The sequence below is a fragment of the Lissotriton vulgaris genome, chromosome 3_1, assembly GCF_964263255.1.
Source record: "Lissotriton vulgaris chromosome 3_1, aLisVul1.2, whole genome shotgun sequence".
In the NCBI taxonomy this organism is placed as follows: domain Eukaryota; kingdom Metazoa; phylum Chordata; class Amphibia; order Caudata; family Salamandridae; genus Lissotriton; species Lissotriton vulgaris.
The window spans coordinates 446,687,185-446,699,499 of record NC_141689.1 but is presented as its reverse complement, the minus strand read 5'-3'; the positions used below and the strand labels follow the sequence as shown (position 1 = coordinate 446,699,499).

Here is a 12,315-nt window from a genome sequence, read left to right as displayed (position 1 = left end):
TGTTTTTTTTTTTTAACTCTTCTTGGACTCGTAAAATGAATGACTGTCAAGATGACTGGTTGCAAGATCAGCTGCCGGAGTGTAATTGCGCCCAACCGGTCCTTATTATACTTCTTTTGATGTTTTGTGGCATAAAGCTCTGCATAGTGGCCCGCTTTGGGGTATCGTCTTTGCACATTTGGCACACAAGGCCAAATGATGCTTGGAGCCCAGACACCAGAGACCGATCTTGGTGTGTCGGGGTACATCACAGACATCTGCTTGTGGCAGTCCTTGCATGGTTTAAATCCTGTAGTTATAGGAGGGGAAATTGCCCTTACACACTGGAATATTAGGGAAATAACCCCAGTCTGAGACTAGAGGGAGCAAGTTGTGGATACGCTATGGAAGGAAAAGAAAGGAAATAACATGGGCAGGCAGAGGTGGTGCAGATAGCGGTCCAATGCCACATTCGGAACGGGGTGGGCTCAACTCAGAGCAACCTGATGTCAGCTACAGTCCCGCGACGAAGTTACTATGAAAATCTTTCAGATACAGTCTGGTGCCTGGGGAAATTCACAATATGAGGGGCCTGTAGTTAGAAGTCTCTATCAGAACAAAGTGCCTCTATAATGTAAGGCACACATGTACCCAATGCAGCGTAAATGGAGATCTCATTGGAAGTAGGCGAAGGGCAATGGTAATGGGTTTACGTGTGACCCGAGAAGGCCACTCATGGGGCAAAATGTGCAATACAGAAACATTTCCTAAACTCATTTTTTTTTTTTTAGATAGTCTCAATATTTAAAACCATTGCAAATACTGAAGAGACATTTTTGTAAAAGTCCACACCCGGGCCTCCACCAGAGAAAGATTTAGCTACATACACACAAACTCAGTGTAGGTACATTTACACCAGCAAGTCTCTTAATAGTGCTCATCTGGTACACTCTTGGAAACAACTGCCATTGAAACTCTGGTCTGGCTGCCACAGAAAGCGGGCATGAGATATTCACCACATTAGTCACCATCTTGGCAAAGTGGCTATCTAGTAGATTTTTGGTTGTCTCCCAGAAATTAATACATTTAATACACAGGCAAATGGCTGCTCTTTTTGCCACAAAGGGACAGAACATAACACAATGTAAAACTAAGCTCAAGCTGAGTTTTGAGTTTTCCGTGGTGAGGCTCAACGAGTTATCGGGAGCGGCACCTTTATTTGCAAGTACCTGTAGTTGCCAATTTCTTAATTGCAATTGTTATTTGATCCAAGTACACCTCCAATTGCTTCAGCCATCAATGTCACTTTGTTTTCTGTACGGTGTGAACTTGCAGCATTGCAGGAAACCTTGCTTGCTTTGCAAAGGAAGGAGGATCAATACAAAGGTGAGCCAATGAACTTGCAAAGCATAGGTTATTAGGAATGAGCTGGGCCAAGCGGAAATTGATGAAATGCCTGAACCCAAGCAGGTAACTGAGCACATACAGTCAAGCCAACATTAAATATAGCAAATGGCTTCTGTTTTTGTGCAAGTCTTAGAAGCATACACTTTCATGTTGAAATCTGCAACAAACGTGGATGCTTTTCTAGAGGCAACATTTAAGAATAAACTTACAAAATGCCAATGGAACTTGCTTGCTGTACTCCTACCCAAGATAATTTAATAATAATCCGTAAAGTAAATGAAGACTTCGATATGTAGATAGGCTTATAGCCTGAAAAAAGTAACCTTACAGGCTCAGAAAGTTTGTGCCACTAATTAAATCCTAAATCTGAGAATTGTCCTTCTACCGGACTCCAGATAATCGCTCTTTTCCCAGTTACCACCAAGCAGTTACTGGCACTTGCTACTAGTTCTCAAAAATAAACCTAGTTAAAGAGCTTGGCTTTTGTCACCTGTACTACAAGAAAGGCAAGACAGAGTGATAAAGGGAAAACAAGGTTTCAATTCCGTTAACTAGCATCATGTACTAAGGCTCGGTGTTATTTAAAAATTGTTAAAGGACATTAAAAGATTAAATACCTTCGACCTACAAAAACTGGTCCAGAGTATCTTGCAAAGCATTTGGTTTCTGCTAAATGCATTTTTGCAAAATTAATTCAGTTTCCAACATTTTTAAAAGGGCAAGTACAATCAAACTGTTTACTATGAGCAACATTTGTCGCAATCTAGCTTTCGATGTTGCTGTCCTTGCTTGTACAGTTGGTCTAGTTGCTATGTTTTCTACTTGTCAAAGGCCAGATTATATGTTTCTATGAGAGGTATAAATTACAAAAACTTTGTAACTGAGCTTTTCATTGACCCAGACGCATTCCTCAGTTTGCGCCAACCCTGGTTCTATTTTCCATCCCCATTTTCTTCTAAATGTCCTGTTGCATCAGGAGTATTCAGCTCTTGCCCTTTCTGTGCTCCCGCTCCTTCCAGCAAATCCAGGAGTCTAAGATATTTTATAATATCTGTCAGCACCAGACTCAAACGCTCACTGTACACCCCATTCACTAGAAAAGCATAGTCAGCCCTACTCGACACTATTCATTTTACAGCTCACTGAAACGCCCATCGGATGGACTCGTTTTCAGCTGCAATGTAGTGGAGCCAGGAATTCAGTAGAGTTTTATTCAATCTCACCACTAGTTTTGCTGCTTCAAATTGATCCTGAAAAGGAGGTAGAGAAATTAACTCCAGGGGGTTTTGAATAGCAGCAGGTCAGCCGAGTACGCTGTACCTACAGATACCATAGTACTCCGAGCACAGAGTAGGTTTGGCAACATGTCCATGAGCAACACGTAGGCGGTGTAGAATATTTGCAATACATTTAATGGACGCTGATGCTGCAACTGGGCTAGGGCAATCATTCAAAGTAGTGATAAGTGGGTACTCTTAATACAATCTACAACTACTGCAACAACCACAAAATTATCCACGGCAGTGCGGACCAGTGATTTTCTTTCAGTTCCTAGAAACTAGAACCATCACAGAACTATGAAAGCTGCAGGCCATAATCAAAATCCAAATACACAAAGATAAATAAAAAACAATTCCAGAGCATTTTAGAAAGGTCATCCATTCTTTGAGCAAACAGTAAGTGTCAACGTTTAATTTACCTAGTTCATCCCACAGCTGCCGGTACTTGTCAGTCATTGCCGTACCCTGTTGCCTCCAAAGAGAAAGCCTCGGGTCAGCCATGAACTGCTCCGTTATTAACGTCAACATGCGAGCTCCATTAGAGTCCCTCATCTTCAACATCTCTCGCACCTGGAAGACAAACCACAGCTACAAATCAGCGCAAACATTGAAAATTAACAAACAAACGTACAAATACTTATCGAACAAACCAAGTGGTAATGGTCAGAGAAAACTAGACAGAAATGTTACCTCAGGAGGCCTTAAGAAATAAACTGCCCAACTTTTAGGAATTCAGGGAAAATTAAACCACACAGATCCCAACTGAAACACACCATCTTAAGCTCTGCAACAATTGTTTTTGCTACATAGGTCTGTATTGAGAATCAGTATAGTAGCCTTTGCCATACCTACTAAGAATGGAGTAGTCCGTACAACGGTCCCTCTTAAGCAGAGCTAGTCAGCAATGACCTGCTCAAAAGAATGCATTTTAAGGAGTTTGATATGTGCTAAAATTTCACTTGGTTACACAGACAACTGCTACATATCTTAAGTTGAAAAATGGCACGAAGAGTACTGGATTTCCAAAATTCAGCAATTCATCTTTTGAAATCCCAAGTTTACAAGTAAATTACCATTAATAGCCAAGCAGGCTGCCAAGAGGACAGTTCGCACCATACCACACCAACAACGGCAATTGGGCCTCCGCCATGGCAGGACATTAGCCGCATTGGTGGAGGCCGAGAGATGAGCCTGCAGAGTTGTGTGGGGACCTGCTGGGCTGCAGGTGTAGGTGCAGCTGCCATCTCAGACTGTGGTACATTGGGGGCCTGGTGGCCACAGAGACCCGGCTGCAATAGGGGCTGCCGATGAGCCCAAGGCTGCCCCATCACCCCACCCTTCTAACAAAACAGCGCCACACCCAGAAGGGCCATTGGGGCTGACAAATACATTGTGGCCTGAATGGAGGACTCTGAAATGTCTGGCAGCCTGCACACTAGGGGCTCCACCAGAGCCATTTAGCTTCCACCAACCGTGTTGCTGTCCTGGGCACCAGGGGACTGGCAGACAGTCAGGAAACAATCCTTGAGGGCCCTGGACAACCTCAGAGCTGCAGGTTAGTGGTGGCGGGACAGAGGCAGAGATGGCGATGCTGCGTACCCATTTCGCCGTTTTTGCTTGGTGATGCGAGGGCCCAAGACTAATGTGAACGTCCTGGAGGACACATAGTTGGGTGCAGTATCTTATAAAAGCTGTACTAGCTTTCCTCTCTCCCCAAATTTCCACCATCTACTCTGTATGTTGTGTCCTGGTGCCCGGAGACAGATTTTTGCTGATTGACACCTCGTGAGGACTAGAACATACTTACTTCTCCCGGTGGTAGTTTATCCAATGCCAAGGGGGGAGTACCTCTCTCACTCCCCCCACGCACCTACCCACCCTCCCCCCCACGCCTCCTCCAACCAGAATACAGCAATGGGAAAGATGCTACCAGACAAGAAAAGCTGTGGCTGACGGCAACTGGGACTCCAGCCTGGACCAAGCAGTCACAGCTTACTCCACAACCGCACCGCTCAAAACTAGTCTTTAATCCGTGAACGCAAATATGGACATAATCACTGCATGACTGGATCAACTAACAAAATGGATGGACCAGCACTGTCAGAATGGCCCAAGCGGAGAGGAAAATCTCAGACCTGGAAGACTACCTTACAGAAACCAAATCCAAACTGGTGCCAATTGGGAAACGGTCCCTAGCTGTATCAATAAACTAGGACCTGGAGGCAAGATCACTACACAACGTCTGGATAGCTGGTAGAGCAGTGTCCATGAAAACTGGTAAGATGGCCAGGTTTGTTGAATAAATTATGGTTGACCCATTTGGCCTAAACAGCTCGTCCTTCCCCTTGCCTCCCCCCCCTCTACCGAGGCCCATGACTGTGCGAGTTATGAATTTGAGACCGGGACACTATCCTGCGGCTGGCTAGAGGATATGGCCCAATGCAATATCAAGGCTCATCGATTTCTATTCTCCCATCCTTTAGTACGACGGTACAGAGCGTACGCTGGAAATTCATGGAAGTAAAGTGCACGCTGCGCAACTGCAATGTGGAATATGCCATTTTTATACCCTACTTGTCTGCATGTAGACATTGAGAGTAAAGCTCACTTCTTCCGAGGTGGAGGCCACTAAGTTCTGAAAGACGTTTAGACCTACTTGGAACTCTTCAAAGTGGACTGCTGGCTTAAAATCCCATTCCACAAATACTTGACACCAAAATGCACCTATCCACAAGAAACTATTTCACTCGGAAATGGGGCTCCCAAAGTTTTCTCCTCATATAGCAAATACTCATGAGGGGTTTTTATTCTGTTGCAACCGTATGTCGCATTTGACTACATCACCAGCACGCTGAAATAGACTGGTGATTTGTGGTCCTAATAGGCTTCTTGGAAAATGTAAAGCTGGCACTTAAATGTATACGCATCAAATATCTATTCACCCCATGTCTTTTTAGCTATTCTCCACATTCTGCGACACTGAGGTAGACCGTATGCTGTGGGGAGGGGATTTTAATGTAGTGCTAAATCCAGACCTTGATTGCCCAGGTATAGGATGCTCGCGCCATACACTTGGTGAAAGTATTGCAGGATGTCAGATTATTTTTGGGCTTTATGATCTCTGGTGACCGGAACATCTCTCCAGTGAAAAAATTCACACACTTACTTAACACTCAATTATTCCAGATTAGACCACTGCCGGTCTGCACCAAATTCATGGGTCTGGTTACAGACATTGTCCATATCTACCACATACCCTCTTAGAGCATTTCCCAATCAATTTGCCCCCCCCATTATACCGGCTTTCCCCGCTCCCCAAGGTATTGTGGGCAGAGGTCTCTTCCTCCGTCAGCCCAGATGTACACATTTCTCACCAGTCCATCAGGTCTGCTTGTAGTTTTTCGAAACTATTGGTAAGTTTCATATATGCTTCTTCGGCTAGTGACCACTCTCACATCCTTAAGCCAGACCGGCGATTCCGGGCATCTCAGAAGAAGGTGCAGCCTTGATGAGAAAACTACCTCTGGGATTGACTAGGCCCAAAGAGGTGAAAACAGTTGCTGAAAATTGCTGGGTATGGCGCACACTAAGCTGCAGAGTGGAACCCCCTTTTTATACTCTCCAGTGATTCCACTTTTGAATAATTCCTTACCACCACTCACCAATGAACAGGTGGAACAGCCAACCCTACATAAGAAGCTTTATCAGAGCCTGGTCACTTATATGTGAATGGACAGTTTTACACTGCAACAATTCCAAGCTTGCAGGAACCCTACAACCTTAGATATTTTTATATTTGCAAGACTCCACAGCAAGTTTGGGAAAAGATCCCGGTCTATCCGGAAGAGCCAACTGACTTTGCCCTGCTGACACATCTGACAACCATTTCCAATACAAAGATGGTTGTTTCTGCTATAAGCCAGCATGTGACCGAACCAAGTGATTGGGGCCTGGAATGACGATTTGGGTGTAACCTTATCAAAAATGCAGTGGTGATACTATGATGCTCAAATGGGACTAAAATCCCTAAATTAGCGACAAGCTTTTACATTTCACCTATTTACACAGAGCCTACAGTACACCAGCACTGTAAAGATCCTTCCTTCTACCATAGCTGCACATGCTGTGGAGCATGTGGGTTTAGTCCATTTGGCATGGGAGTACTCTTCTCTCCAGGCTTATTGGGTAAAAAGGTTTCACCTCTGCTGGCTCAAATGACAGAATCATCTGCTCACTCATAACAGTAAGTTGTGCCAAGGACACTCCCAAAAGAACCAAACGTTTCACAGCAATGGCACTACTCTTGGCAAATGACACAAAAAAAGCAGGGTCACAATGTACTGGGGAAGCCGCAGCACTTCCGAAGCGGGTGAGTGGCTGTAAGACTCTACAGCCTGCAACAATCAAACTTATGCATTGATGCTCCAGATTACCTCATGGCTAAAACACACGTAAGGCCCCCCTCAAGGATTATTTGGCAGAACGAGATACGGACAGCCAAGAGGCTAACCATAGCTATGGAGGCACCCCTACACTGGAAACTGTCTACTCTCCTCCAAATACTACTTGAGAACGACATGACTATTTGCAAGGAAGAACACCGAAATGGAGAGTCATGACAGGGGAAACTGGGAGCCTGCTATGTCGGAGGCTTGAGGTGTCGTGATATGTTAATTTGAAAAGAAAAGGCCATTGAATACGCGATTACGCTTCAATGTAGACCAATACTTGTATTGTGGAGAAGTGTGGCTCACTGGTTAGAGGAGGCAGACCTGGAAGCAGATGTCAGCCCGGGACCAGGGTTCAATTCCCGGCTCGGCGGGGTCTTGAGTCCTAAAATGTCCATGGACTCGACAATTCTCGCTCCGGTGCCTACTCGATTCATGGGTTCACACTCTGCGACTCTGGGCAATAGCTTGCTTAATCTCCACAACGGCCCCTCGCGGCGGGATGCCTGGCTTTCACCTTGCGGATACCCTTCCGGGGTTCTCACAGGGGAATACCAGGACGGGTTCCCTAAGCAAGCGCTTAGAGACCGGTTGGTGATTTGCGCTATATAAATACCTGTACATTTACATTTATGCTGTAATACTGATTAACTTTACTTGCAAACTTTCGGACCACCAATATGACTGTGGTGATGTTCTAAATGAAACACGTTTGATAAAAATAAAACAGTACATGCAGAACAAAATTGCTTATTTCATTCAATATTTCACTGGCTGCCAAATTTGATGTCTCAAAAGGTCTCTAAACCTTTCAATCCTGGATGTGATAGAGACTCTTACTGTTTTCACACATCTTGAAAACTGATAAAATACTTTCTTGTAGAATATATAAACCTATACATTCACACAGATTGGTTGATTTTTAATACACAATGCAATTCTAGCTCAAAGGACACTTTTTTTTTACAAAACATTTCAGTCATGGGATTAAGTAAAATTTGCAAAAATTAAGATTCCAGTTAATGGAAATACAGCCTGGTCTTTTGACACGTGAAACTATAGGGAATTTGGTTACTGGTCTATAAAAGGGTTGCAGGTTGATAACTCCATATTTTGTGGAGTCTGGAAATATTTAAGGATTATGTTAATTACCCTGTAAGCAGCTGTTCTTGGCATGCAGTGCTGTGAATCCACATGATGTGCACTCTCTTGCCATCTAGTGTAGGCTCCAGATGTTGTGTATTTGAAGTCTTTCGAGTTGCAAGGCAATTGTGCAATGGTTCAAAGGGTGGACCCATAAGTCTCGTAAGACCAATATTGAAATTCCATGCAGATGGGACCCTTGGTGGTATCAGTCTTTTAAGGACTTCCGTGAAAGTCGTAATAACTGGCACTCTGAACAAAGATTATTTTGAAGATAGGCAGCCACTGCTGCAAGATGTAGGCCTATTAAGTGTGAGCAAGGCAGAAGCATTGAAAATGCAAGCGGTAAAAAAATCTAGTTTTGTAAAGATGCATTGAGTGGATCAATCTATTGGTTATGAAAATTCCTGGAGCCAAATCACCAGGTTTTGCTTCTTTGGGTTTGGGGGGCCGATTTTGCCATGGTTTATGTGACGCTTGTCGTGGGAATCTACTTAAAGTTATAGAGTGGTGAAACATGGTTAACGAGCCCATGTAGGAAATATCAGAATGAGGGTGAGAGACCTCTGCCTAAGCTTTGAAACCAGAAATGGAAGCAGAGAGGGAGAAAAGCTTCGGCAAAAATTCCTGATCAATTGACCTACAGGGTATGGCCTTTGGATAGGGGGTGCGGGAACCTGGAGTAGACGTTTGGGCATTTTGCATTCTCTGCCACAAAGAGACCTATTTTTGGAAGTATGGGAGGAGGACTTTGGGTGGAGCTTCCACTCCTGGACTGGTTACAGTATCCTACTGAGGAGGCGGTCAAAGTCATGGTCTGTTACCGGTATATGTTCCACTAACAGACTGATTTTGAGATACATTGCCCAACAACAAATGGTCCTGAGAGAGGTGTGACAGCTGTAGTGTTCCCCTACCCTCCACAACCCAAGCTCTTATTGGCGAGCACCCCATTATGTAAGGGATGCATCTGCTGTTAGAACGACCTGTTGAACAGGGTCGATGAATGGGTGCCCTTTTAGCAGATCTTGAACGTTTCACCACTGCAGAGTGAGTCCGTCTACCAACACTATATTGTCCAGTGGACCCTGTGAGCCCACGGTCGTGCTAAACATTCCTGTAGGGAAAGAATGTATCGTCTTGCAGGAGGCACTCTTGCAAAGCAGAACGATTTGCAATGAAGCATGAAAGTTTTCACTATTAAGTATGGATTGGCTTGAAATTGTGGAAGCAGTGATTGAAATTCTTGAATCCAGGCTGCATAGGGATAGAACTACTGGAGTGTTGAGCATAGCCACTGGATATGGTTGCAGCTATGATGGAATTTGAGTATGGATAGTGAATCCCAGCTGATACCGGAGATTAAGGTTATTTGAGTATGTTGATGACATAAGATGTGTATTGGCTTGGATAAGCCAGTTGCCCACATATGGAAGACCCGAATGGTTTGTCTTCCTAAATGCGCTGCTACCACTGCTAAGCATTTGGGGAACACTATGGGTGCAGGGATGACTCCAAATGGAAGGACTTTTAATTAATAATGTTTCCCAGCTACCACAAATCGGAGATATTTGTGATTTGCTGGGTGAATGGGAATGTTAAGTATGCCTCCTGCAACTCTAGTGCTGACATTAAGTTGCCTTGCTTCAGAAGTGGAAGCACTTGAAGTGTGACCATATGGAAGCAGTTTGGAGTGTATGTAGTGATTTAGAGGCCTTCAATCTAAAATAGACCATAGGAACCTGTCCTTTTTGGTAATTGAGAAGTACAGGAAGTAAACCCCGGACGCTGTGTAAGAACTGGCTCTATAGCTTCTTTGCGTAATAGTTTGAACTTCCTGTTTGAGCAATTGATGTTCCAGAGAGATTGTGGGTTCAAGGTGGAATACTAGGAGAATTGCTGATTACCTTCAGGCAATAACCATTTTGGATAATGTACAACACCCACTTGTTTGATTTTGTGGACTACCAGGTGGAAAGAAACGGCTGTAGTCGACCCCAGACATGTCTAGGAAGATCAGGAGGTGGTGGATCTGCTGTACTTTGAGAATTTGCGCTTTTATGGACATTTTAAACAAACAGGGAGTCTGGTGGAAGATGACTTCTAATAACTAAGATTGTGCAGTTTTATACTTTGACTACCCTAGGGGTAATAGCGTGCATGGTCTTTAAAAATATAATCTGTATGGCGCATTATGCCTTTTCACATTGGAAGAGATGGAGATGTTCTATGGGTAGTGACTAGTGTGTCCAATAAAACAAATCTTCCATAGATTCTTTTTGTAGCTTTACCCCATGGTATGCTGCTATAAGCTCCGGATATGATGAAGTATTGTCAGGAGACAAGGGTTTGGCAGGTTATAGGTCCGGATCGGGGTCCTCTGGATAGTCGATGTCATAATCTTGCTCTGTAATGGACTCCTATATCAGGGTCTGTATGTGGAGAATCAGGAGCTATAATGTTTTAAAATATTTTGAGGTGAATGATGTACAGGTGATGGATGTATTTGGGATGGAGAAGGAGGAACAGGGTGCAAGGGACTGGTAGCTATTTCCTTTTTCTTCCTAGTTAAGGGTATTGGGAGATCAATGTCCTGTTGGAAAGAGGTTTGCCTCTTAGAAGGCATGGACGCCGCATTTGAGATTATGTGGCCAGTCTCTGGGTGTATATAGATCCTGTTGTTTTAGACCGAGTATTCTCTCTAAAATTAGCTCTAGGAGTGTTGTAGGAGCAGATTTCTAGTTTGGTGGCAAAAGTTCCAGAACTGAATCAATTTTCACTTTCAGAACCAATACAGTGGTGCGGAGCTGGAAGACTTAGTTTGTGTTCTAGGTGCCGAGCTGGAGGGTGGGGCAGCCAAAGCTGAATATCCGTGCTCATCAGGGCAAGATGGCAGTGGTGGCCCGGGTGCCTTTTGTTTTATAGGAACTGAAGGTTGGTGTGGGCAGGTGAGTACTCTCAGCACCATGACCTGGCAGAAGATCGTGAGACTCTAAATCAATATCGAAGTCAGAATCTGGAACCAAAAAGGCCCTTTCAGCTTCGGCAACTGAAGCTTCCAGATCTTCCTCTTCTGGTTGTCTGAAGATATTGGGTGTGTGCTTGATGTCAGGTCTCAGCATCAGAGTTGTGCCCGATGGTATCGCAAGGTATTTTTGGATGGAAACGACCGACCAGCCTCAATCTTCTTTGCAAGCAGGAGATGGGCACAGATTGCAGACCTCATGAAATTCTATCTGTAGAAACCTGGAACAGCACTGAGATCAGAATCTAAACGGAGTCTGTTCCATCTGCACAGTATCAATAGATTCAAATGAGTGCAAGGCAGTCCAGACAAGAAGAGACCCAAAGGCCACATTTGGATTGTTGCAGCTCAGCAAAAAAAGAAAAAAATCCAAATTTCGATACACTAGGGATGGGAAATTTGTTCGAAAACAATGCAGACGAGGGTAGAGTGGATTACACACAGAGGATCCAGAAAACTGGAGCGTTGTAATACATGTCCGAACCCAATGACCCAGTCCTGAGGCGGAAGCCGGGAGCTGGAGGTACTCTATTGTTTTAAAACTGCTCATTTTCCTTCATTTGTTGCTCTGTGTGGTGTCACTAAATCCTATGTGTTTTTAAAATAACAAGGCACTAATTAGCGCTCACACTCACCGTGCGCACAGCTGATTACTAGCTGGTCGCGCCCCTCTCTACTCTCTGCCAGCAGCCGCCATCACCAGCGGCGTGCGCGCTGACTCCGCCCCCTTTTTAGGCCACGCCCCCTGATCGGCGTACTTAAACCGCTGACTACAAGCGGCAGCCAGTAAACCTTTGACCCAGTCCTGAGGCGGAAGCCGGGAGCTGGAGGTACTCTATTGTTTTAAAACTGCTCATTTTCCTTCATTTGTTGCTCTGTGTGGTGTCACTAAATCCTATGTGTTTTTAAAATAACAAGGCACTAATTAGCGCTCACACTCACCGTGCGCACAGCTGATTACTAGCTGGTCGCGCCCCTCTCTGCCAGCAGCCGCCATCACCAGCGGCGTGCGCGCTGACTCCGCCCCCTTTTT

The 12,315-nt window shown here is 44.6% G+C and overlaps 1 protein-coding gene across 1 annotated transcript in view; it reads right to left on the bottom strand.

Moving 5' to 3' along the window:
• Positions 1–12,315, bottom strand: part of LOC147726613 (zinc finger SWIM domain-containing protein 6-like) — a 304,204-nt gene that overhangs the window by 192,230 nt on the left and 99,659 nt on the right. The window contains exon 6 of the mRNA XM_086963481.1: positions 3,086–3,236. Coding sequence (XP_086819607.1) covers positions 3,086–3,236 — 151 coding nt within the window. The remainder of the gene's footprint in view (positions 1–3,085; positions 3,237–12,315) is intronic.